The sequence below is a fragment of the Ochotona princeps genome, chromosome 11 (genome assembly GCF_030435755.1).
Source record: "Ochotona princeps isolate mOchPri1 chromosome 11, mOchPri1.hap1, whole genome shotgun sequence".
Lineage (NCBI taxonomy): Eukaryota > Metazoa > Chordata > Mammalia > Lagomorpha > Ochotonidae > Ochotona > Ochotona princeps.
Genome location: NC_080842.1, coordinates 40025467 through 40053330, shown reverse-complemented (window position 1 = coordinate 40053330; position 27864 = coordinate 40025467). Strand labels below are relative to the sequence as shown.

General features: G+C 43.7%; 1 protein-coding gene and 1 long non-coding RNA gene across 3 annotated transcripts in view; one reads left to right on the top strand and one right to left on the bottom strand.

The window, feature by feature from the left end:
* LOC131481391 (uncharacterized) overlaps window positions 1–18038 on the top strand; it is an 86451-nt gene extending 68413 nt beyond the window's left edge. The window contains exons 3-4 of the long non-coding RNA XR_009246287.1: window positions 17219–17303; window positions 17907–18038. This is a non-coding gene — a long non-coding RNA (uncharacterized LOC131481391). The remainder of the gene's footprint in view (window positions 1–17218; window positions 17304–17906) is intronic.
* The window catches only part of ELP3 (elongator acetyltransferase complex subunit 3), a 114263-nt gene continuing 95103 nt past the window's right edge, over window positions 8705–27864 (bottom strand). For both annotated transcript variants that reach the window (XM_058670061.1, XM_058670062.1), the window contains exon 15: window positions 8705–9060. In XM_058670061.1, the coding sequence (XP_058526044.1) occupies window positions 8984–9060 (77 nt within the window). In that variant the 3' untranslated portion in view covers window positions 8705–8983. The remainder of the gene's footprint in view (window positions 9061–27864) is intronic.

The window sequence follows — 27864 nt, the reverse complement described above, 5'->3', positions numbered from 1 at the left end:
GAAATTTTAGTTTCATATATTGACAAGACAGAGAGGGAGAGGAAAGCAGAGAGAGAGAGAAGACTGCTGGTTTTCTCTCCAGACACCTGCCAACAGCCAGGGCTGAGCCAGGCCAAAGACAGAAGCCTAGAATTCCATCTGTGTCTCCTACACGGGTGTTGTGTGCTTTCCCTGCTAAGCCTCTGAGTTTTCAATAGCAGGAAGTTAGAATTAGAAGCTGGAGGCCAGGACCTCAACCCAGACACCCCAATAATGGGACATGGGTGTCCTAATGAGTGGCCCAACCATGAATCCAAATGCCTCTCTATCACGTACAATTTAAAATAATTTGAATTTTTTTAATTTAAAAGGCAGAGAGATAGAGATCATTCATGTGCTTGTTTGCTTCTCAATGTGTGGGATTGGAATGGACTGAAGCTAAGAACTCAGAACTGTTTGGATCTCCTAAGTGGGTGGCAATTACCCATCAACTTGAGTCATCAGCTGCTGCCTCCCTGTGTGTATCAGCAGGGAATTCAATTCAAAAGTCAGGATGCGAACCCAGGTATTCCAACATGGGAAGGAGCCATCTCAATTGGCATCTTAGCCCAGATGCCAAGCACCCTTCTCCTTGGGTCACTTCTAAGGGGTAGCGTTTGCAGATTGAAGGCTTTTTCCTGAGGAAGTATCTTTGGGTGTTGGTTTTGCAGGCTCCTTCGGCTTTAGTCCCATTTGGATGCTGAGCTGTAATTGATGGCAGTGGCAGTGGCAATGTGGGGGCTCCTCCTGGTCCCAGCAGGGTTGTGTGGGACCTGTTGGCAGTGGCTGAGTTATGGTGATGCTGACACCAAGTCTGGAGGTGGGCATGCCCAGCTGTTCATGCCCACAAGTCTGGTAGACTTGAGAAGGGAACTGCATTGGGATCTAGCCTGAATCTAAGTTGTGTGTGTATGTGCTTGTCTGGTGAGCACTGTTCAGCGTGGAACCTGGGGCTGTGGAGGAGGCACGGGTCTTTCTTAGGTCCTTTGGCATAAGCACAGTTGGCATCAGGCCATGTGCATTGCCAGCTTTGGACCCTAGACTGCCAGCTGCAGAAGGTACCTTCTTCAGGCTCACAGGGTGCAGACATTGGGGAATGGGAACTGGGCCACCAAGGCCCTGAGCAGGTGCCTGGCCCTATGAGATGTTAGAGCAACTGCTATCATTCCTAAGGGCTGAGCAAGGTGAGGCCAGGGTCCAAGGCCTGAGGCACTGGGGAGCAGAGGGGTCTGTGCTCGGGCTCAGCAGGGCTGGTCAGAGTGGCTATGGGGTTTGCACACCTGCCAGTGAGAACTCTTGAGCTGCAGGCTGTAGAGGGCAACTTCCCCATCAGGCCATATTGACCAGCAGCTGTTTGGCTTTGTTGCTAGAGGCAGAGGTGAACTTGCCTGGATTCTTTTGGGAGAAGAGGGTGAGTCTGGTGCTTGGTCACTGTAATCTGTCATCTGGCAACTCCTTGAGAAACCTCTCCTCTGAAGCAAGTGCTGGTTCCAGGTGCTTCTGGCACCCTCCATGACTGCCTACTGGCTCCTCAGACAGAATGGAGTCTAGTATCAGCTGGGCTGTAGCAACTTGGGCTCTGGGTTTTGGGAGCGGTGTATTGGGTTCTTCTCAGAGCAGGACAGACACCTGGGTCAGCTTCCCAAACTGGAGTCACGGACCTGGAACTTTGACCTTGGTGTCAGGTGCCACGTTTGTGCCTGGGGGATTATCCCTGCGTTTGGGCTGCTGGCCTGCAGTGATGAGGGGGCCCCTGGGCTTTCCTGTGAAATTTTTCCCAGTGAGGTGCAAACCCCTGGTGGGGATCCAGGGGTGCAGGTGCAGGGCATTCTGTTCGTCTACCGTGCTGGACTGGCAAGGCTCTGGTGCTGAGGGGCTCCTCTGCACTGCTTGGCTGGTTTCCAGAGTTCTGCAGTTTGACCCCATAAGCACAGCCCTTGTGGTTCTGCTCTACTTCATGTTCAGCCACCTCAGGCCAGATGTCACATAGCCAGCATCCCACCTTGGTGCAGCAGTGCCCTCTGTGTGTGGTCTCCAGGGCCAAGACCACAGCCTGGATCGTGGGAACCCCCCTAAAATGAGAAGGGCACTGCTGTCATGTCACTGTGTCTGGGAGGAAACCACACAAAACCTGCTCCTTGCCCTCTAGGCCTGTGGCCAGGAGCCTTTATGTCCTGGGGGACAGAGGTCTGGGAGTTCTTTCCTTCAGAAGCCACAGGAGGGCATCTCAAATCAGTTTAAGGACATCTCTCTCTCTCTCTCTCTCTCTCTCTCTCTCTCTCTCTCTCTCTGTCTATACATACAATTCCAGGAATTACCTGGTTTCAGTTCTTTAAGGAAGTAAGTCTCTTTCACCACTATTGTCACCATCAGTTTAATTGGCTTTCTCTTTTTAAGATTTATTTATTTTTATGTGAAAGGCAGATTTACAAAGAGGAGAGACAGAGAGATCTTCCATCCACTGGTTTGCTCCCCAAGTGGCTGCAGTGGCCAGAGCTGAGCTGACCCAAAACCAGTAGCCAGGAGCTTCTTCTGGGTCTCCCACTCATATACAGGGTCCCAAGACCTTGGGCTGTCCTCGACTGCTTTCCCAGGGTATAAGCAGGGAGCTGGAAGGGATGTGGAGCAGCTGGGACACAAGCCACTGCCCAAATGGGACTTTAGTCACTAGGTGACTGCACTGGGCTCCTGGCTATGTGCCCTGGCCAAGTTTCTGCTTCTGGAAATTACTCAAAAGTAGATTCCATTGGCAGGCCGGGTGGGACAAACAGGCAGCTGCAACTGTAAGACAAGCCCTATTCCAACCCAGCTTCTAGGCAGAAGTGCTTTGTTCTAGAATTTCTCTAGCTACTGCTGCTGCTCAGAGGGGTGGTAGCCCTCACATCCTTGGCAAGCTTTTACTGACTGTCTTTGTGGCTTTGGGCAATTTCCTTATGCATTCTGGAACTTGGTTTCTCATTTGTAAAAGGGAGATCCTAATGCCATCTCAGAGGACTGCTGTGGGATGCATCTCCATGCGTGTTCTCTCTCTGCCTCGCCCACTCCTCTTTCGTTTCTTTAGGCAATGTGGATGAGTGTGCCCCAACACCACAAACCCATAGAGATCTGCATCCTGGTCTCAGCAGAGCCAGGGAGTGCTGGCAGCAGGCCTGGAGCCCCAAATCTGAAGGCCAGGCTGGCCTGCCTGGGGTGGGGTTGTATATCCATATGTCGAGAGCTCAATCCTCTGTATGCACCCGTGAGGACAGCAGGGAGTGCCAGGTCTCCCACAGTACTCAGGTTTTCTAACATCACAGACAAGATGGGCCCTTAGATGAGGGGAGATGACCTTCAGGGGAGGGCTGCAGCTGGTGTAGGAATCTGATTTGACGTGGCACCTGACATCAAAAAGAGAATAAGATAAGGCATGCTCACCTGTCACCTCAATAAAGGATGTCCACGCTCCAGTGCCTCGCACGCAATAGCATCCTGACATTTTGTGCAATGGCGCTTGCTCACCACAGAGTGTGCTGCTGCCTCCCCAAAAAAGCCACAGAAAAGGCATACTCCTCCCCCACGTGCAAGAGGATGAATGAATGAACAGCTCAGCAGAACAGCACAAGCAGAGACCCAGAGGACCCCTGCCAGACGCCCGTGGCTGTGTTTGTCCAGAAATGCAAAGCAGCAACTCTTAGTGTTGACTCAACAAACTTGTCCAACTCCCACACTTAACACCTGATTCAAAGTATTGTGATAATGAGAGTCTAACAGAATAGGAAAGATGTGCTTTAGTCAATCAGGCACCTGTGTCCCTCTTGCATTGTCAGAACAGAGTCCCTGAGACTGGCCAGTTTATAAGGAGCAGGGATTTCTGACAGTTCTGGGGGCTGGGCAGTCACAGGTTGAGGAGTCTCCTGCAGGATGTTCTTGCACTGGCCATCCCACAGCAGAGCAAGCACATGAGGAGAGGACCAACCTCACCCTTCTGTGGTGAACTCACTGCTCTTGTAATTAACCCACTCTGGTGACCATGGCCTTCGCCCATGCAGGACATTATCCCTTCAAGGGGCCACTTCTCAACAAAGCTGCATCGGGCACTATGTTTCCAACATAGGGACTTTAAGAACACTTGCCAATCAGAACAGACAGTGGACTGCTAGCAAGGAAGTAGAGCTGTTATGGAACTCTGGTCACCGACTTTTCTGCTCAGCCAGGAAGATTACAGAGCAACAGGCAGAGTTCGACTATTCTCACGAACGGATGAGGGGAGTGTGTGTGGAAGGATGCTCCCCACATTAGCCATGGTGGTCTCTGAGGATGGGATTTCAGGCTCCATTTGTCTGTTTTACTTCCAGCTGTTACAAAGAGCCTGTATACTTTTTAGAATCTGAGTTATTTTCTTTTAAATAAAAGAACAGACGGTCTGTACTCTGTGTTCTCTCTTGATGAAATTATCTACTTTGAACTGCCGAAACCAGGAGGGTTTTCCCTCTGAGTCTGGAGTGAGGATGAAGTAGAAATGAACACACAGACTTGGAGCTCAGCACCTGACTGTGTCCTCTGTCACGCCGACTGACTTCGCCCCCTCAACGAGGAAGTGTGGGCAGATGTGGAGTGAGGAGGGCTGAGTCAGCGACAGAGCCAGAGCCCCCATCCTGGGGGCTGGGCCCCTCCAGGGCTGTTATTCATACCACACGACGGTGACACAGTGACATTCCTGCCAGAGCATTGCGTCTGGCGACACTGAGGCCCTCTTAAGGTGGGAGATGAAGGCATCTAGCTTCTCTCTTGTTCAATGGCAGACTCAGGCGCCTTGAGGATGGCACTGGGGATTTCCCAAGAGCAAGGTGAAGAGTTGGCCTGGTTGGCTAATGGTCATTGCTTCCCACACGATGAGAGACTTTCCCGTTGGATAGCAGGGTGCTCCAGGCTGGTGACGTGGGCAGAAGCAGGAGACAAAGTTGCATGCCTGAGTCCCAGTGAAGGAGCATGGGCAGGAACAGCCAGCATGTTGCTTCTTTAACAAGACTGACTTAAATTTATTAGAAAGGATTTCAGAGCAGGAGAGACAGAAATTGTCCATGCACTGATTGACTCCTTAAATGGCCACAAGGTCAAGAGCTGGGCGAGGCTGAAGCCAGGAGCTCAGAGCTCTATCTGGGTTCTTCCACAGGGGTGGAGGAGTCCAACTACTTGCTGCCGTTTGCCAAGTGAATTAGTAGAGATCTGGACTGGAAGTAGAGCAGCTAGGACTTGAACCTGCACCGATTTTTGGATGCTGGCATTGCAGGCGGTACCTTAATCTACTGCACTACAAGGTCAGCCACAGAACAGTTTTTCAGACAGATTTAATGATCTGTCAGTGTTAAAACCCAATTCATTACAAGTCTGTATATTTAATTTTTGAAGCTGCCTTCAAAGAATGAAACACAAATGCCTTGTTGGTGTAGACAACTCTAACATGTAGAAATATATTTGCTTTGCTAGTTCAAGTCCTGGCTGCTCCACTTTGGATTGAGATTCTTGCTGAAAGCCCGGGAAAAGCAGTGGAAGAAGGCCCAAGTGCTTGGGCCCCTGCCACCCTCATGGGAGATTAAGAAGCTTCTGGCTTCAGGCTGACCCAGCCCTGGTAGTGGAGGCTACCTAAGGAGTGAACCAGCAGATGGAATCTCTCTCTCCGTAACTGATTTTTCAAAGTTAAATAAATTTTAGAAAGGATACAGAAATGTGTCCACCTGCCCTTCATCCCTACCATTAAAGGCAGCCAAACTCCCTTCAGTGAACTCCGGGTAGATACAGCAACAAGTTCCCACAGGGTTCAGTGGTGCTTATAGATGCTGGACAATTTTGGGGAGGACCTAGAATGACAGGGGTGCTTTTAAATGCATCTTTGCTGTCATGGCCTCAGCAAAGACCCCTCTGGCAGGGATTTGACAATTTGTGAATTTAGGCGTAAGTAGATGAAACACAAAGATCCAGGGGCAGATGAAGGAGATAACTGTCAGTGCACTTGTGATAGGACATTCTTGTGGCATTGCTTTATAGGACAATTTATTCTAGCAAAAAACTGGAGATTCCTTTGTTAACCACTAAGAAATTTTCTGGTTAAAGAAATGACCAAATGTTGTATGTGTTGCGTGTGTATTATAATGATAAAGACTTGTAGAGTGTGTGTGGTTATCTGGGTGCTGTTCTGAGAACCCTATGTGTAGGAGCTCTTTAGCTCTTCACAAGTTCTGGAAGGAGGAGGTACTCTTAGCCAAGGAAGCTTCCCTGCCCAAGGTCTACATCCAGACAGGAGTCATCTCACGAGAGCAGTGGCAACTGTTCAGTAGTGCTCCTATTACAGCGCAACAGAAAATGATCTTCCCACTTGCCCTTGGTGTTAGGGAAGGGGTATTCAGTTCATGTCGCTTCTGTTCATGAGGAGCCCAGGGTTTCAGAATCCAGATCTTGAGCTCTTAAGAATTTAAGGGGCCTGTGAATTCTTGAGTAAAATTGTTAATCAGACAAATTTTTGATTAGATGATAATCTTAAAGATTTATTTATTATTGGAAAGTCAGATTTAGAGAGGAGAGACTGAGAAAAAGAGCTTCTGTACACCCATTCACTCCCTAACTGGCCACAATGGCTGGAGCTCAGCTGATCCAACGCCAGTAGCCACGAGCTTCTTCTGGGTCTCCCACACAGGTGGCAGGGTCCCAAGGCTTTGTGCCATCCTCGACTGCTTTCCCAGGCTGCAAGCAGGGAGCTGGATGGGAAGTGGGACAGCTGGCACATGAACCAGTGCCCATGTGATACACCAGTGCATGTGGGGGAAGGAATTTAGACACTAGGACACTGTGCTGGGCTCTAGATGATAATCTCAAAACAAAGCCTGACTTTGACACTGAAACTTCGTAGGACTGCTTTGGTTTTTTTTCAGTGGCACCTTTCAGTATTATTGTGGGTCAGTGAGGAAAAAAAATGGAGAAGGGGTCCATTTCCTTGAGAGATAAGCTTTACTAGGTTCCTTTACTTGGGGATCATGGGTTCTTAAATTCTCATCCAAACAGATTTCAGTCTAGTTTTGATATGTGGTGGACTTTTCCTTCCTTTTCTTTCTTTCCTAAACTCTTCAGATGAGTCAGCCAAAGCTGAACTAAAAGCAGAGCTGCCCGGGCTGGAGGGGATTGCTGGTTTCATGCCTGACATTGAGCAGCCTGGGGGCTGAGGTGTGCAGGATCTGGGAGAACCAGAGCTGCCAGGCAGCAGAAGCTTCCAGTGACTGAATGTGGGCAGGACCTGAGCCAGGACTGAGGCCTCAGAAACCTAAGAGTGAACTGGAAAGAGATGAAAATCAGGTTTGAAATAGGAGTGGATACCTACTAGGAAGGGGCCAACTCCTAGACAATTGCTTTAAAACCTCACTCTGTCATCTTTTAAAGTTGACTTTACATGTGCACTCCTTCTCAGAGTTTCAGAAAAACATTCTACACTGCATTTTGGTCTGGCTGCATATGTTGGAGTAGCCCGGAGGCCCTTATGTCCACACAGGGTTGTGCTGCAGGCCATGGTGAACTGCAGCCCAGCGCATGTCCTGTTCTAACTCCAGCAATATGTGTGACGGCTAGCATAGTTTCCACTTTATTCAATTACTAGTTTAATTTTTAGCAGGGAAAGAAGCAGAGCTGAGAAGTAAGTTCCCTAAGCTATACTCCTGGAAAGCAGTGGGTGGCTCTGTAGCGTGTCCAGAACCAGGGCCCTGCCATGTGGCTTGCAGCAGTTTTAGTGAGATGGCAAGTAGCACCCAGGAGGAAATGAACAGCATCATGGGCTGGGCAATGGAACCTGTAAGTTCATGATGAATGTGAAGAACCCCATGTGACTCCTTTCTGTGAAGGACTTTTTATTTTCATATGTATTTAGAGGAATTACATTAAACAAAGCATTGGAAAGGGCACAGAAATCAGGGGGCTGAGGATTAAGCCATGCTCTTATCTTAGGAACTGATCTAGGCAGAGTCTCCTCAATAGATGTGAGTGTTTAAAAGCAACAGGACAAAACTTCTGGGGAAAAAAAATCAATTCTTCCCCATTTTTAGATCTGTGGTTCTTTTCTACTTTTCTGTTTTCATGTATGAATTGAACTACCTTCTTCATTTAGCAGAAACCCAAATCCACCTTAGAGGATTACAATTCAGGGAACAGCTTCTGTGGAAGCAAGGAGTGGCTTAGTGCCTCCAGCATCCAGAGGGGCATGACAACCCTGCCCGCTCTACCTGGATGATCGGGAAAGCCAAACACTTTCCAGGCACCGACCTGTAGCTGCCCACATTGTTCTGCAGTCATCACAAACGTGGGGAGTACAGACAATAAGACATTAGGAAAAAGGACTCTTTGTCACGGCCCCATCTGGATGGTAGGCTCCTCTGAATGGGACAGGAAGGTGGCTGGCGACTGCCAAGCTAATGCAGCCCACAGCACTTCGCCTGTCTGCTCTTCACACTGACCCTTCCAAACGTCAGCTTAGTAACCACAGTGACTTCCATGAAAACTGAAGTTCTTTTTCTTAAGCAGGGAGGCAAATGGAGCTAAAAGCCTAAGACAAACACCTGATAGCTGTCACCTATTCCAACCTTTTTGTTCCTAGGGTGTTAGAAGTAACTCAGGTCTTAGTTTGTTCCTTAAATGACCATCGAAAGTTTTCTTTTACAAGCCATGTCCAAATGAGTTAACTTGCTTTTGTCACTGTGAGTCAAATAACCTGATAAATAACTGACACGGAAAACTGAGTGGCTTCGTGTGCGATCACACGCAAGAGGATGGCCCCGTGGTGTGGTCAGCAGTCATGGGGCCCCAGTCCTGAAAGCAGATAAGGGGAAGGCTCCTCGCCAAGGGGGCAGCAGAGGTCCATCTGCTCTGTTTAGCCTTTCCTCTGAGTACTCAAGAAATCTTCTCTGTCTTCTGCCACGGAGCACACCGTGCAAAGGGACAGGTGTGGTGGTCATCTCAGCATCTTTACCATGTATGGGCCTTGTAATCTGTAGCCAATCTTCCTATAGTAATTCCTGGTGCCAACACCTGCAGAAACAGCAAAGTAGGGAAGTGCAAATTAGTACAACCATACAGTGAACGGCATGAAGATTCCTCAAAAAGCTAAAAATGGATCTAACTTATGATCCATCTATACCTCTGCTGAGAATATTATCTAAAGGAAATGAAGTCAGCCCAGATCATGATACAAGGATACGGAGTCAACTGAGGTGCCTGTCAGTTACTGATTTAGATAAAGAAAATCTGATATGTACACAGGCTGGATTATTTCTCAGCTTTAAAAATGGAAGGATGTGGAGATCATTATACCTTTCTTTGTGGCACATTTCAGACAGAATCTCAGGTTACTACAATAGAACACCTTAATTAAAGGACATGATAAAGTACACAAATAGCCAGATGAGAGACAAATCCACAAGGCAGCTAGCATTCACTAACCTGGAAAGCTCTTCCAGGGATGTTCATGGAAGTTTCATCACATGGGAATGGCCAATTATTATTTTTTTGAAAGATTTATTTATTTTATTACAAAGTCAGATATACAAAGAGGAAGAGAGACAGAGAGGAAAATCTTCCGTCCGATGATTCACTCCCCAAGTGAGCGCAACAGCCGGTGCTGTGCCGATCCGAAGCCGGGAACCAGGAACCTCCTTCAGGTCTCCCACACAGGTGCGGGGTCCCAAAGCACTGGGCCGTCCTTGACTGCTTTCCCAGGCCACAAGCAGGGAGCTGGATAGGAAGTGGAGCTGCCGGTATTAGAACCGACACCCATATGGGATCCTGGCACGTCCAAGGCGAGGGCTTTAGCTGCTAGGCCATGCTGCTGGACCCAGGAATGGCCGATTATTAATGTCACTTCCAGAGCTCCACCCTTCCTCCCTTCCAAGGATGAGGGGCTAGGGCTGAAGGCACCAGGCTTCCTGTCATGGTCCAGACTGTCTGGTAACCAGGAGCCCATCAAGGATTGCATCATTAAGACAAATGACACTCCTAACGCCCAGGAAACTCCAGGGGATTGGGGATGTCTGTATCAGGAACCATGTTCAAACATCAGACATAAGAACAAAAGATGCTTCTATTATGCCTGTCACTCAGGAAATGGAGACAGAGACCAATTAAGGAACATTAAGTGATTCAAATCACTGCTCAAGACCCATAAAATTTACTTTAACAAGCTTTGTAAATAGTATGCTGAATGATCCCTACAAAACAACATGTGGCCACAAATAAGCAGCAGAACTCCTAGTAAAAGCAGTTTGCACAGTAGTGTGTGGCAGCAGTTCTTAGAATGGGCTCTCTGACCATGAGAGTGGATTGGAGACCTCATGCTGCCATGTTACCGGCAGGAAGAACCTGGCCAATTACTGCTGCCCTCAGCCTTCACTTTCTAATCTCTAAAGAGGCACTTAGGTTTCACAGATGTGCAAAAGCAGACAGAATGGTCCATGGGATGTGACTCATTCGGAGCCCAAGAAAGGCGGATTCCTCGTCAATGTTGGCTGGGAATTGATGTTTTGCCTCAAGGCATTTCATGTCTGGTACCTGGTCAGGTTTCTAGCTTCACCTCTTGCCCTTTTGCCATAAACATGATGCTCCAGCTTTGGTGAACCTGCAGTGTTCCAAAGTGCCCTGAGTCTGTGTCTCTTTCTAGTTTCCTGGTCCCTGCCACTGCTGGTTTCTGCTTGGCAGACTCCCCACACTCAACTCTTCTTAGTCATCTCCTGCTCATTCCTGGGGCTCCGAGGAGACATTTCCTTCCGTGGACAGTGTCCTTGACCTTCCTGGTTCTGGTGGGATCATCACCCTATGTGACTGCAGAGCATTTGGTGTTTTTCCTAAAATGATGGGTTTAATTGTTGAATGTCTTCTGTCAGTCTAAGTTCTTTTCTGTAATTTTAATTTGTTTTAGAGGAAAAGGGGGAGAGAGAAAAAAGGGGAGGGAGGGAGGAAGAGAGAGAGAGAGAGAGAGAGCAAGAGGGGAGAAACACTTTCATTCACTGGTTTACTGCTGGTTTGCTGCCCAAGGTGCTGGGCAGGAGCCAGGGACTTAAGCCAAGTCTCTGTGGTGCATGGCTAGAAGCCAGTGACCTGAGACACTGCCACTGCCTTTCTAGGCCATTAGTAGAAGTCTGGAATCAGGAGCTGGAGCCAGGAGTGGAACATGGCAGTCTTAATACCTGGGCCAAATGCTTGCCCCATTACATTCTATTTATACCGTTCATCAGAGGATTGTGACTAATACTCATTTTCTAAATGTACTAAATAAAAGATGAAAATTTCTGGCAGTAAATCAAATGCTTGCTAGTTTTCTCAAGTCTATCCTAACCCTTTGACCCAGACATTCACTATTTAGGAAGATTTGTTTTGATTCCCGACTATTACAAAATTAACTATTAAGAAAGTGGAACTGAACCTGACATCACAGAGGTAACAACTGTATCCCATGTTCAGAAATGTTGTTCTAATCCAAGATCAGTTATATTCCATCTAGATAATTTCACCTTTTTGGGGGTGTGGTAACTACTAGTATTCAATGCTGTGGGTTAACGGTAGAACTAGGGAAAAATACAAACATTAAAAATAATGAGTTCAAGGGGTTCTGGTGCAGTGGCTTACAGAGCATTACCAAATGCTCCGCAAGCAGAAGCATCACATATGGATGTCAGTTTAAGTCCTGCTGCTCCACTTCTCTTCCAGGTCTCTGGAAAGGCAGCAGAGGATGGCCCAAGTGCTTGGGCCCCGTACCCACGTGGGAGAGCCAAAAAGACTCTTGGTTCCCAGGTTCAGACTGGCTTAGCTCTAGCCATTGTGGCCATCTGGTGAGTGAACCGGCAGAAGATCTCTGTCTCTACCTCCCTTCTCCCCGTACCTTTTTCAAGTATTTTTTTTTTGAAAAAAAAAAAGGAAAAAAAATGAGTTCAAGAATCAAAGGCAAAGTGACAGAAAGCTTTTCAATATACTGGTTTACTCCTGAATTGCATGGAATATCCAAGACCAGGACAGATCAAAAACAGGAGCCTGGAGCTCAACCTGTGCTTCCCACATGGGTGAAGACAACCAAGAACTTGAGCCATCACCTGCTGCCTCCCAAGGGAGCACTGGCAGGCAGCTGGAACTTGGAAGCAGGGCCAGGATTTGAACTTAAACACTCCAATGTGGGCTGAATGTATTGTAAGTGGCATCTTAACTGCTCTGCAAATATCTACTCCATGTTAGTACTGCTTTTGCTATACCTCATAAATTTTGGTTTATTGTGTTTTCACTTTTGTTTATTTCAAGGCATGTTAACATTTCTATTTTGATTTCCTGGATGACCCACTATTAATTTCAGAAGTATGTTCAGTCTTCATGTATTATTATTTAAACTTTTCTTCATTTCTAGTTTTATTCTATTGCAGTCAGATAAGCAGATGACTTTTTTTTTTTAAACTGAGATTTCTTTGTGAGCCTAGTGTCCTGTGAACTGGTGAAAAGAATATTCTGTAGCTGTTGGATAGAATATTCTGCAAATGTCAGTTAAATCCTTTTGGTCTCTAGTTAACTCTAAGGTTCTTTGTCATTATGTCTGGATGACGTGTACGTTGATCCAAGTGGGGTGCTGAAGTTCCCTGCTTTACTGTATTGAACCTTATGCCTCCTTTAAAACTATTTGTCTTATAAAACTGGGTGCTCCTACAAAGGTGTATATCCATTTATAATTGTCCTGTCTTCTTGCTGAAGTCAATCCCTTGTTCATTTATACAGAGGATTTTTTTTAAAAAACAGTTTTTATCTTGACATCCATTTTGTCTAAGAAAAGCAACTCCTGTCTTTTGGTTTCTGTGAAATATCGTTTTCTTTCCTCTCATGTTCAGTCTGTGTCTACTAGTGAAGTAAATTTCTCTTTTTCAAAAACTTGATTATTTTTGTTGGAGAGGCAGATTTACAGAGAGAAAGAGATAAAAATCTTCTATCCTCTAACCATTCCCCAAATGACTGCAATGGCCAGAGATAAGCCTATTCAGAGCCAGGAGCTTCTTCCGGGTTTCCCACACCAGTGGGACCAGCACTCCTTTGCGGTCACCACACTGTCCTGTTGTTGTTGTTGTTGTTTTCCCATATTTCTTGTGTTCCTGTGTTGACAGTTGCATACCCAGAACACCTGTTTTTATCACTTTTCAAGTTTGGCTTTCATGGCAAAAGGTTTTCTCCTGAATGTGTCTTTGAGTGTTGGTCTGGTAAGTTACTTTGGCTTTTGTTCCAGTTGGATGCTGTAGTGTAGTCTTCCGTGTACTAAGTGATGGAAACAACAGTGGGGCATGGACATTTATTTCAGTCCTATCAGGTATGTGGATTTGGCAGTGATCTGTGGACGTGGCAGCCTGGCATTTCAGAAGGGTTGCTTGGGTCCCTGTGGTAACTGGGGTCACAGTAGTGCTTTCCTAAAATCCAGTAGGAGGGTGTGAGTCTCCAGGTTTCTATGTCATGTCTTAGCACCCACTCCCCTATACTTTCCTCAAGCACAGAATTACTCATGTTATACTGCCCAGGGTTGGGGAAGAACAGAACACACAGTTACGTAGCCACCAAAACCACAAAGTTAGTTTACTTCTGGAGCTCACAACCTGACAAGATGGACATCCAGGTAGGACTAAGGCCCATGCAGTTCACAGCCTGCCTGCTGCTGAGATGGACTTGGTGGTCTGAGGCCACTGCCAAGCCAGGTGATGCTAGCTGGGATAGAAGTTCCCATCAGATAGCGGGGCAGGTGCAAGGACTATATCCACAGGCACCGTTAGGATCTGTCCAGTGACCTGTTGTGCGACGCTGGGATGATGCAGTCCATCTACCAAGACCCAGGTCTCCAGCTGGGTGTTAACACAGTAGACCAAGCTCTGAGACTCAAGGCACAGAGTCTTGCTTTAAGTCAGCCAGTGGTTGGGAATGATGGCGACAGTCTATTGGCTACCTGGTAGGGAGAATCCAAAGGCTCCCCTCCCTTGGGGGAGGGGTTGTGGTACTCTGCTGGCACCAGGTTTCACTGTGGCAGTTGCAGTATAAAGTTTCAAGTCTATTCTAGATCTAATTCTCTCTTCTTCCCTCAGTAGGAGTGCAGGAGTCTTTCCCCACACCAAGCTTAGGGCTGGGAGAGAGGTGACTAGGAGTAACTCCGTCCTGTCTCCTTCAATATGTCTTCTCTTACTATTACACTAAATCTAGGCACTGTGGCTTCTTCTGGTCTCCTTTACTTTTGGTAATAGCTATTCTAATTCCTATCTGTGTAAGGGAGATGACCAAAGCTGCTTAGCCACTGTTTTCCTCTCTTCCCTACACCCAAAGACTTTGTGGATGGACGCAGGGTGTGTGACAAGACAAGTGTAACAAGAAGCAAAATGAAGCTAAGCTTTTTTAGCTGAGTAAAGGAAGTGTCTGGAGACAAAGTTGGCATTTATCCAGCGGAAAGACTGGGAAGAAGTTAGGAGGTCATGTAATATACAAAATGGGTATAATGTATCTCTTATAAAAAGAGAGTGACAGTCTTTTCATGGGTATCCTTCTTCTAAAGTTATTTTAAAAGTAATAACTTAAAGAGGAGGAAGAACGAAGGGATCTTCCTTCTGTTGGCTAACTAGATGGCCACATCAGCCAGTGCTGGGCAAGGCTTAAGCTGAGAGCCAGGAACTACTTCCAGGTCCTCCCATGTGGGTGGCAGGGGTCCAAACAGGTGCAGCAGCTGGGACATAAACTAGCATCCATATGTGATCCTAGCATCCTAGGCAGTGGCTTTCTCTGCTACATCACAACGCCTGTCCCTCTGGGTGCTTTTTTAGAAAGTAATTTCTGAGTGCTACTGTCTTACTCTTACAAAGGTATGACCTGGATGTATAGATGGTGGCAGAAGGAGAAGACAGAAAAAACTTGGTCCCTTTTTGGTACTGCTGAATCCTGAAATTAATTCCAATGCTGTTCTACTTGCAGATTTGTTGTAAGATAATTATTTTCCATTTGGTTGAAGCCATCTTAAAATTGTAATGAAATATAAATAACAAATTTTACCATCTTAATCATTTTTAAAAACATTTACCTATTTACTATTTTACCTGAATGAGAGAGGTAGATCTCCCACCTGCTGGTTCACTCCCAGATGCCTGGCCCAGGTCAAAGCCAAAAGCCACAAACTCGATCTCGGCCTTCCAGGTGCATGGCGGAGACCGAACCCTCTAAGACACAATGTTGCCTCCCAGATATGCATTTGCAGGAAGCTGGAATCCCAAGTGGAGCAGGCACCCGAACCAGGCTCTCCCATATAGGACATGAGCGCCCCAAGCATCGTCTTGATTATTCAGTGGCCTTAAGTATATCTACATAGTTGTACAATTTTCATCAATCATTTCCAGAATTCCTGTAGTCTTACAGAATAAAGTCTGTGCCCATCAGATAAGTCTCTGGGCCCTGGCAACCAACATTCTCCCTTCTGTCTCTAAAAATTTGACTACTCAGAGCCAGCACCCCGTATGGTCACCAGTTCATATCCTGGTTGCTCCACTTCCTATCTAGCTCCCTGCTTGTGGCCTGGGAATGCACCAAAGGATGGCCCAAAGCCTCAGGACCCTGCACCCACATGCGAGTCCCAGAAGAAGCTCCTGGCTCCAACTGGCTCATCTCCAGCCACTGTAGCCATCTGGGGAGTGAACCAGTAGATGAGAGATCTCTTTGTCTCTCCGTCTCTCTGTAAATCTGCCTCCCCAGTAGAACTATATATTTTTTAAAGATTTATTATTTTTATTGGAAAGTCAGATATAGAAAGAGAAGGAGACAGGAAGATCTTCCATCTGCTGATTCAATCCCTAAGTGGCCACAATGGTTGGTTGGAGCTGTGCTGATCCAAAGCTAAAAGCCAGGAGCTTCTTTTGGGTCTCCCAAACGGGTGCAGGGTTCCAAGACCTTGGGCTGTACTCTATTGCTTTCCCAAGTCATAAGCAGAGAGATGGAAGGGAAGTGGAGTAGCTGGGATACAAACCAGCACCCTGGGATCCTTGGAGTGCAAGGTGAGGACCTTGGCCATTAGGCTATCGTGCCAGGCTCAAAAATAAATCTAAAAAAGAAAAAAATCTGAGTACTCTAGATATCTCATGTAACTGGTTCTGCAATATCTGTCCGTTTGTGACAGATTTCCACTTACCTCAGTGTCTTCAGGGTTATTCACACTATTGAACTGTCTTTTCCCTGTATCTGAAAATATGCTAACTGATACGTAAAGCTTCATGACAGGAAGAGTAAAACACACAGACAAGTTGTCATTAAAGAATCAGAATTCAGAGTGATAATTCTGAACGCAATATTCTTCTTAGAAACACTACTAACTAATCCAAGACGAAGCTCAACAGCCTTACCCTTGCAGGCAAGGTCTTTCATGGCTGGCTTCATCAGCTTTAGTTCTTACACAACTGACCAGCCCATATTATGGTCCAGAGTAGTCTACCAGGCAGGACCTCACTAACTCACCTTGCTGGCTTGGCTGCTGCTTTGGACAGTGGTGTTGGTTTGGTCATCACAGTATGCTTTTTTTCACGCACATGTCTGCCTCACCTCTTTGAAAGTAAGCTCTTTAAAGTCAGTCGCTTCTAACATTAGGGCTTATTACAATGCCTGGCTTATAATCAAACTGCAATAAATGTTTGCAGAGTTTTTATATGGTAGTTACTTTCATGTTGTGTACATACAAAGAAATGTACTCCTGGAAGATGTATTTAGAAAAAAAAAAAGCTCTGCATTAGGTGTCAGATAGTGGGAATAATTCAATGTAAAAGGGAAGGAGCAGGACCTATTAACCTAGATACACATTTCTTCCCTTGTTATAGGCAGCTTTCTGATTTATATGTTTACTTCTAATAAGAACTGGCATGAAATCTTTCAGAAATATTTCTGGCTTTTTATATTAATAACCTAATTTAAAAAAACACAGATGCAATTTTCCATGGACTTAAACAATTCTAGAGCATCAAGCACATGAACCAGAAATGGCGGCAGTACAGTGAACCTCCATATGCCCACCTTCTACACCGACAAACCCACCCAGCAGACCACAGCTGAGACTGCTAGCTCTGCGTTTCCTCTCAGTTCTGTTCAATTCAGTCCCCACAGACATGTTTAACTTTCCTTTTATACATCTTCTCTCAAATAACGATGATGCTCTAATTTCCAGATTGAAGACAAGTAGCTGGTCCACGTGCTTTACTTCTGAAAACAAGCCATCAACCTCCATCAGTCCTCCATACATACCTCCAGAGGTGAGAAAAGAGCAATCCCGTATATCTAACCAGGACTACGGCACATCTTTTGGATAACCACAAAGCTTGATGATCAAGAATGCATTGATGTCACAAGCATGCTGAACCAAAGATGTGCCATACTGGGCTACAGCTGAGACTTTCTCAGAAACGATGTGGACCCACAGCCTACTCTATCAGGAATGGGCTGGAAAAACTCTTACTGACTCAGGGAGAGGTGCTCAGACCTTGATTTGGGTTTTGTGGAAGGAAAGGAATGCACTGTATTGTTAGGCTCCTACCCTAATTTTCAGAAACATTCAGCAGCCCTGAGACACACAGCTACCTCTGGATCCACTGGGAAGCCTTACATATTCAGTTATGGAAGGCTGTCTGCTAACCAGTGTTCATTCCAACCTCTTGTCACCTAAACAAAAGTATTCTCCATCTGTATTTCCTCATGCCTCTTGTTTCTATAGTCAATAGAACAGGTTGGGCCTAGGCCAGAGTAGAAGGAAAATACCTGAGCTATGGAGAGGCCTTACTCTGAGCCCATCTCCTCTTTATGCTTAGTAGGGCTCTTAGGAAGTCCTTCACCACAGTTACTTTCCTTTTGTTCAGCAGCCAAGAAAAAGCAATTACCCTTCAGAGCTGATGTAAGCCGACCTTCGGGAGATGTGCTTGGACTGCCTTGGTCATTTCCCAGACCTGAGCCCAACTGCTACGGCTGCCTCTGGAGCAGAGGCACATGCAGCTGCACAGGCAATCATGTTCCCCACCACATAACCTGTGTAGCATACTGCCAAATCCCAGGAGCTCAACTGCTCTATGCTGCAGTGCTTGGGGTGCCTGCCACAGTCAACGGTTATATTAAAGTGATCAGGACAGGGAGGAGATGAGGTGGCTCAAAAGCTTGCTGGGTTTGATCCCCCAAGTTACCTAGTTTGTAACCAGACTTTACCTATACAAGGGCCTTTTTCCTTTTCCATAGGTTGGATGATTATGCTTATTATTTTGATCAGCTGCAATGATGATGGTGATAGGAGACAAGGAAAAAGAATACTCTGAAAAATGCCTACGGAGATACTCTGAATCTTGGCTCCAGTGAGCAGTCTTTGATCACTTCTCCAGCTCCTTATCTTAGCCCCAAAAGGCTTACCCTTTTTTGGGGAGAACGAATGTGTATGTATAAACTAACTTATTAGAAAGCTTAAGGTATGCACTTTAAATTGAACAGAGGCTCTAGTGCTGTGGTATAGTGGGTAAAAATGCTGCCTGTGGGCACCAGTGTTCCATTTCCAATTTAGCTTTTTGTTAATGACCTGGGAAAAGCAGTGGAAGAAGGGCCAAGATATGGGGCCTTGCCACTTCTGTGGGAGACTTGGATGAAGCTACCAGGAGAGTGAGCAAGCATATGGAAGATTTCATATAAAAATAAATCTTAAAAATTTTTTAAAAAGTTGAACACTGACCCAGGGACAAAGTCAGACTACAGACAAAGAGCAGTACTTGCTCCTGGATGTGATGGCAGGGGTGGCTAAGCGCTTGGTAGGAAAGCTTCTTTGTCAATGGCGATCTTTGGCTTCACTTAGAGGTAGTCTTCAACATGGAGAGCAGATGCTATAGCACCTCTCTGATCCACCTTGGGACTCAACTCCTCTGCTTTCTCTCAGCCTCTCTCTGAAAGATATATCTATGCAGCTCATGACAGGGATGTGCCAAGTATTAAGGGAAGAGGGATCACAGAAAATGTACATACTGGGGCTGGCATTGCAGCAAAGCAGGTACAATTGTCCCCTGGAATGCTGGCATCCCATCTAGGTACAGACTAGTGTTATGGTTGCTTCACTCCTGATTCAGCTGCCTGTAAATGGCCTGTGAAAAACAGATGGTCCAAGTATCAGCCCCTGCCATTCATCTTGGAAACCTGGATAGAACTCCTGGTTCCTGGCTTTGGCTTGACCCAGCACTGACCATTTTTAGCCATTTGGTTGGAACATTTCTATCTCCCTCTCTTCGACTTTCAAATAAATATATCTACAGAAAAAAAGAAAAATGCACACAACTCACCTTGACCACTGCCTGTAGAAGCAAGGTAATACTGCGTTGGCTTAAGGTTCTTCAATAAAAAAGGTCGGGGTAGGGAGAGAAGAGGAATCAAAACCTTAAAAAGACTAACCAGAGCTGAAACTGGAACAAAGCCAGTGCTTTCCTAAATTCTATTTTGATTCCATCTTAGAAAATTTTGAGAAAGGAGTAGCTAAATGGAGTAAACCAGTGACTTTGGTACATGACCTGGTTGAAAAACAACTCTTCATTTCAGACACCAGAACATTTTTTTCCCTGAGGGGATGAATTCAACATCAGCATAAAATCTCAGAACACTGAAAATAAATACTTTTCCTTTAAAAGAGAAGATAAATCAAGAGCAGGAAATGAACCAAGATATTACTGAGGTGATGATTCTGACTAACTCCATCTAAAAAAAAACCACCCCCAAAGCCAAAGGTGGCAGCAATAGCCCGGAAGTGAAGTATCTACAATATGTAAAGCTAGGGCAGGAAGAGAGGACTTTTCAGAGCATTTAGCCAGGTGCTGGGCATCACAAGCTACTGCATACCCACAAATATATACTGTCCTGGGAATTTTTTTTTTTTTTTTTTTTTTGAGAATGGGCTACAACTCAATGCCAGACTACTAGGAAATAGCACTGTCATGCAGACCCCACCTGTCTGACCCTGCAACTCCAAGTGTTCCCCATGGCCTACTCTGAGGCATACACTGTGGGGGTGTGGCTGACCCACCTACCCCCGGGCTTTACATATCAAGTCTGCCACTGGTAAAGCACCTCTCTTCTTTCACAGTACAGAAACAATTTACAACTTTTAAAATCCATTTTCCTCTTGCCACTGTGTTCAGTTTTTCAGTGTTCTACGTTTGATAAATCACTAGATGAAACAAATATGGTGACTTTATTTCAGCAATAGGGCTCAGTACAAAGAGCAGTCTGATGATAGCACAAGCAGGCAAAAAAAAGCCAACATATTTGTTAGCCTTTCTCAGTAGGTCTTACATTTGTAACCGAAGTGATGCATTATGTCACTATTTGTACAAAGAAAAGAACTACAATATAGACTTTTGGGGGGAAAGCAACCACAAGTGGAACAGTGGTAGAAAACCTATCCTAGCAGGCGGGCAGAGAGGCCAGGCAGACTCCCCTTAGTCTCTGGGGTTGAGTTCTGGATCTCCAATGGTGGCCTGAAACCATGGATCATACTGAATACTAAATACACTAAGTATATATATTTTTCCTAGATGTATAATGCCTTTTTCATCTTAACCAACCACTTACTGTATGTCATAATTTTTGTACTTCCAAGTCTGACAGTAAAGCTAGTACAATTCCATGAACATATGTTGTTACCACAGATATTTGTAATCTCACCTTAGTCTCTTTTTTCTTTCTTTACAGGTTGAGAACTATTAACCTTTCCACGTAAAGAAAGCATTTTACAGCTTCTCTTCATCATACCCAAATTGCCAGCATCACTACTTTCTTGGTGTGGGGCTGTTACTGAGTAAAATAAGGTCATTTCAACACAAGCACTGATATACCACAATAGTTGATCTGATCACTGAAATGGCTAATAGGTACATAACAAGTGGGTAGCAATACAGCATGCATATTGTGGATAAAGGGATGACTTACATTCTAGGTAAGATGGCACAAGCTTTCATCATGCTACTCAGAATGCCTCTCAATTTGAAACTTAGAAATCAGAGGCCAGTGTTATGGCCCAGCTGATTAAGCTGCTGCTTGTGTTACTCAACATCCCATACTGGAAAAATGAAGTCCTGGCTGCTCTACTTCTCATTTAGTTCCCTGTTAATGCTCCTGGGATAGCAGCCATTGATGATGGCCCAAGTATCTAAGCACTGGCCACCTAGGTAGGTTGACCTGGATGACATTCCTGGCTCCTGACTTTGGCCTGGTCCAGCCAGCCATAGGAAGCCATTTAGAAAGTGAATCAGCAGATGGAAGATTTTTTTCCCCCCATCATGCTACCTTTCAAATAAACTAAATCTTTATCTAAGAAATAAGACCATAAATTTCTTATTTCTGGGTAACAGACTAAGAAAGTAGAACTGTAGAAAAGGGGGATTACAGTATTTAACCCCATAGAAAAGACGACTCTGATCTTGATTACATTACATGGAATTGATAGGATTAACTCTGTAGCAAACAACATCTACAATTAATGCTCCTAAAAATACTGGACAAAATTTATAATGCTTTTGCTAACAAATTATCAAGGACCTGTTAGTATCAGGAAGAGAATAAGAAGACAATGTAAGAGTGGAAGAGAGGTATTTCTGCCTTTCCAGCAAGGGCAGCTGAGATCCACAACCACCTGGAGACAAGTGGGTGGCAGTCATGACGCCCAAGAAGCGGAGAACCTGCTGTGACACTTCCTTGTCTCTCTTCCCTCCACAGAGGATGCTATTCCAGCTCTAGGAGGTGGAAGCCACTGAGAGGCAAGATTGCTTCAAAGAGTCAAGACAAAGGGGTTAAAAACGGGTTTTAATTCAGAGCAAGGGAGACAGAGACTCTAGCATAGCAACCCATATTCTGGACTGTATTCTGAAGGGCTCCACTTTGAAGTGAGGGCAGGAACATATGAAGAAAGGCCACATTAACGGCTGAGTTCAAGACAAAATAGAGATCCTCTTTGGAGAAAGCTATCACCCAAGTCTTGCAGAATCCCCATGAGCAAATTCTTACGTGACATGCTCAGCAAAGTGCATAAGGAAAAACATTCAGTATATTTTGAGCCACAACAACATGGCAAGAAACAGGCTACAGACTTCAAATATGTAATCATTTGACAAGGACATGTAAGACAAAGACATGTAAGAGCTATGCTTATGAATACAGAAACTTAATTGTATCTAAAAATAACTAGAAACTGTAATAAAGGAAATTACAGAGCTGAAAAACATGCCAGAAACTAAAGAAATAAAAAATAAGTAAGACCAAGACATCATTGGGTGTGTTTATAGACTCAGTTGAATTAGTACACTTTAAGGTTAAGTCAGAAGCAACTATCAACAACAAAGCATGGAGAAATGAAAAACTGGGTGGGGAGGAGGATGAGACAAAGTGGGTACAACACACAAGCCTAAAACATTACAATGGAGTCCCAGGAAGAGGAAAAAGAATGGCAGTCCATTCATTATAAGTTAGAGACTGAAAATCAATCAATAAACACCACCAATTCACTGAATAAAATCCATCAAAGTAGATTAGATAGTCCAAAAATACAAAGATGGTATTAGATCACAGAAATAGCATTTGTGATATCCTCAGACACAGGCTATTTTTAACTAAAACCTATAACAGAAATAGTGTAGCCAGAAAATAGTGGAAAGAGACTTCAGGTGCTGAAATTAACTGCCAACTCAAGTCTACTATATCTAACGGAAAAGGACCTTTAACAATGAGCAATATAAAGACATTTTCATACAGTCAAAACTGAAATAATCTGCTATCAACAGACTAAAATTTGCAATAGAGAAAGGCATAGTGAGAATAATGCTTCTAAACTACCCATTTATCCATTAATAGTAAAACACAGAAACTATGGACATCTGTATGGCGAACATTAATAAAAATGAAAGAATGAAGAGCAAGCAAAGTGGTAAATATAGTAAATCTAAATGTAACCTGCCTGCATGTTGTAACAACAACATGTTGGGGGAGCTTAGAAAAACTATCTGCCACACAAAAATTCCAGTGGAGATGACAAATAAATGGCCAATAAATATTAAAAGGTACTTAATTTAACCAGCCATCAAACAATACATACTGAAATCACACACACACACACAAAAATGCTACTTATTAACTTACTCATCAGATTGGAAGTACTCATACACATCAGCTCTAAATATTTCAAGGACCTAAACCTATGCCCAGACAGGGTCAAACCACTAGAGAAGAATACAGGGGACATCCTTCAAGGATTATGCGTAGGCAAAGGCTTCTTAAAAAAGAAACCAAAAGCACAGGCAGTTAAAGCCAAAATAAATAAATGGGACTACATCAAACAACCTTCTGTATAGCAGGGGAAATAGTCAATAAGGTGAGGAGGCAACCAACAGAATGGGAGAGATTCTTGCATTGTACAGAAAAGAGGGGACTAATATTCAAGATCTACAAAGAGCTCTAGAAACTCAATAGTAGCAAAAACAATGCTGTTAAGAAATGGGCAAAGGGTATAAACAAACATTTCTCAAGAAATGAAACTCAAAAGGATAACATGAACTGTACTAGGGAGACTAGCATACTGAGAAATAATAGTACTACACAGTATGCATCTCTACTTTTGATTAAGACTCTCAATGAAACTTTTAAACATACCTCTAAAATGTGATACTAAGTTTTCCACCTTTGCCTGTACTTATGATATATTTAAATGTTAGAAAGTTAAACTTATAACCTGTACTAATGGGACTACACTATCGTGATAATACTCAGAAAAATAGCAAGAGGGGGAGAAATGAGTTAATATAGCTATAATACAAAATGTATTGTGAAAAACAATAAAGTTATATTATCTTCTGAGTATATGTACTCTCTATAATACAGTAATTTTCTTCATAGGTATGTATTCCACAGAAATATATGCTTCTGTGTCCCATATAAGACTAGATGAGCCTAAATTAGAAACCACCCCAAAATCTAGCAAGAGCAAAATAAATTGGGGACATCTACATAACAGAAACCTACACTTTAATGACACGAGTGAGTTATGATTATACCTAATGTGACTAAATTACACAACAAAATTGAGCAAAAGTTGCCAGAATAGAAAACTACACTACAATTATTCTACTTACATAAAATTAAAAACAAAAGTACACATAGTTAAGGGATACATAATTAGGTATTAAGATATGAATAAAAATTTTTAAAATGCCAAAAAAAGAGGAAAGAGAAAAGCAAAAGGAACAAAGCCTTATGGTGGGGAAGGGTTTATAGGGTGTGTTTTTGCTTTGAGTAGGGGGTTACATGTGTGTCCCCAACTTTCAAGTTGAGATGTAATGCCCAGCATGAAGTGGCTGTGTCATGGGGTAAAGTCATCATAAATGGGATCAAGGCATGAGAATGAGGAGTCTATTTGCCCCTTTTGCCCGCCAGCCATGTGAGCACAAACAAAAGGTCTGTCCTTGAGCAAGGGCCCTTACCAGTAACTGAATCTTCTGTCAACTTCAAGAACTCCCAGCCTCCAGGAATGAGAGAAATAAATTACGACTGTTTATGCTCAGTCTTAGGAATTTGTTATAGGAGCCTGAATGTACTAAGACACATAGACACTGGTTAAACAATCCATAGTTACAAAGTTTTGGATTTTCCTGTCTATTCATTATAGTTGACAGATAATCTTTAAAAATGAAACGGGAAGGGTAAGATTACATAATTTCAATCATGTCAATTATTTACATTCTTCATGTTGATAGGGAAATAATAAGAGAACTTGGGTGTTCCAATGACAATGAAGGAATCTAGAATTATTCAGGACAGATACTTAACTGATGAAGTATTTGCTGAGAGAGTATGTACTAATAAAGGCCTAGAAATTGTTTTATGTACTTTAAGAAGTCAAAGAAAATAAAACTTCAGCCTAAAATTTTATGTATTTTCATGTTTGAATCAGGATAATGAACTAAGTATCTGGAGGTATGGTTCTGTTCTTTGACACAGGGCTGCTCTTCATGGATACTAATGTGCTATTGGACAAATTAAAGTGAATCCCAATAATATACTCCCACAGTCAAACTTGGAGAGACACAAAATATGCTAAATCTAGCTTTTGAAATCTCAATCTGATTTTTTGGTAAGACGCAAAAGATTAAGATGTTGATTTATAACCATTTAAGAAAAAACATAAAATAAAAAGTAAACTATTTTATACTCTGGGTTCAACTAATCAACTATTTATTGAGAGCTTAATATATGCCCAGCAGCATCATGACAAGTGAATATATTCATTACTTTCATTTCAGTTGCTACTGAAATGAGACTATTATATTTCACTAATCCAGTAGGATGACAATATTTCACACTTCAATAATGCATACTACTAGGACTAAACTAGGGAAAGGTTTTGAATCTGAAAATTTAAAAATGAAGCAATTAACTCCATGACCCTAATCTTTGTATTTTTCCACATTAAAAATGTTTTACAAAACTGTTAACAAGAGTTACTTATACGTAGTCTTAGATCTTCAAAGTAACTGATTATTGCAAGCAATTAATACATTAAAGTATTATTTTCCACCACTTTGTAAATCTAAGAATATCTTAGAGTATGCTACCAAGCCATGTAAAGGTTCCTGTATACATTTTTTTGAAGAGCTACACAGGATGATTAGAAAGAATGAAAAAAAAAAAAAACTAGGTAACTAATAAAGCAATATAGAATTTACCATAGTACCTTACATATGGGTGATGCTTATGGGTCATCTTCACTGCTCTTAAGAAGCCTTTTCTTTGTATGAAGTCTGGACCATTTTCTGACATATGAGGGACCACAATCATATGACTCAAAAAATGGAACTGTTCCCATCAGTGCAAAATGTTTGCTATACCATCTTACTATTTTGCTCATATGCACAAGCATTAGTGTGTCTACAGAAGTTACAGACCCTTACTTTATAATCTGGGAGGAGGGGAAGACAAATCCCATCTATTTTCAGTCTTTTTTAAATGAAAAATGGAGAAGCAAGGAAAGTATGGACAAAGAACTCAGGGATGCAGGTGACACTGTATGAATAAAGTCAGAATGTCAATAAGGAGACAGAAATTACAGAAGGAGTACAAACATAATAACAAACAAAAACCCTAAAAATTCACTAGAGGGGTTCAATGAGAGACAGAAGATAAAATCAGTGACCTTGAAGATACTGTCATGGAATTCATCAGTGCTGATCAGAACCTGCAGGTTCTACAGGATTCTGCCAAGCATACTAACCTGCTACACATCATCAGTCTCAGAGGGAGATGAGAAGCACAAAGGGTAAAAAAGTATCTAAAAAATGGCCAAAAACTTTGCAAACTTGCTTGAAGACATGAACCTACCCATAGTGAGAAGCCCAGTAAATTCCAAGCAGAATAAACTTGAGAGAAGCACAGTGGCACAATCACCAAACTGTTGAAAGCAATAAACAGAATCCTGAACAAATTCATCATATGCTGGGAGTACTCAGAAAGACCAACAGCTGGTACTGGAAACCATGATGGTCAGAAGGCAGTGGGATGGCAAATTTAAAGTACTTAAAGGGGGAAAGATGTGTCTACCAAAAATTCTACTTAGGGAACACTATCTTTTAAGAATAAAGGAGAGTTGACCAAGCCACAGCACCTGTCAGAGTTCTGGAAGGTCACCCTGCCTGGGCCAGGGCACCCCCAGTGGGCCCAAACAAGGCCTCAAGACCCCCAGGTTGGGCCATCAGGCCAGATCATGCTGACAGCTCCAGCTGGAAGCAAGATTTCAGGCAAGCCATCCTCACCAGCTGCCAGCCACTTAAAGTTACCCAATTCAAGGCCTGCAACATCACAAACAGAAATTAAGAATTCCTGCTACTGTATGATGAATTTATAATGCAAAGAGCTATTACTAAATGGTTGTTGTAAGAAACTAAATTTTGTAGTAATGTGTTGCAGCAATTAATAATCCAAACAACCACTAATTAGAGTAGGACTTGTAATAAAAGGTCAGAGACCCTAAGAGAATAGATCTGGAACTTCTGGACTGGGACTCCCAGCAGTGATTTATTATAAATGGCAGACAAAATGAATACCTGGTTGCCTAGGGAGGTAGAGGATGGGGCACATCAAGCAAAGTCATCCCAGGACACAACCTAAAGTCCTATAATTCCATTGATTAATTTCTTAGAAACGTAAGCTGTTGGTCAGAGACAATACCTTAAGCCAAAATGACTAAACAATTTCCTGTATGCTGATATGGTAAAGAGGTAGCTAGCAAGGAAGAGCTGAGGTCACAGTTCCTCCCTCCTTCCCATGCAGTGAAAACTGCAGACTGCCAAAAGCAACCAACATGGCATTCAGCTGCACCACCATGATCGCCTTCAGCCAATTCCGGGGTAATAAAATTACCATGGCTAACACTCCTAATCCCATCATGCACCTCACACAAAACACTTCTGAAATTTCAAAAACAGAAATGGGCAAGGAAACAGGTGAGTTGCCCAAAACTCTTCCTTTTGTGATTATTCATCCTAGACTTCCTCACTCATGTCTTAGATAACATCAAAAGACTCAACCCCTACTGAGTAGCGTATGCTTGCACTCCTTAATTGTGTGCTTTTTCTTGGCATGAAAATAAATCTTTATGCCTTTACTGACCTTTACCTCAAATTCTCTTGAGTTGGGGACATGAACCTGAACCATGACACTGATGGCAAGGTATCCAAGCAGCAGCAACAGTTGAAGGCCAGTCAGACAATGACTGCTAGCCGTTCTCTGGACTCTTGCCTCTCCTGAACTTGAATCTTGGTT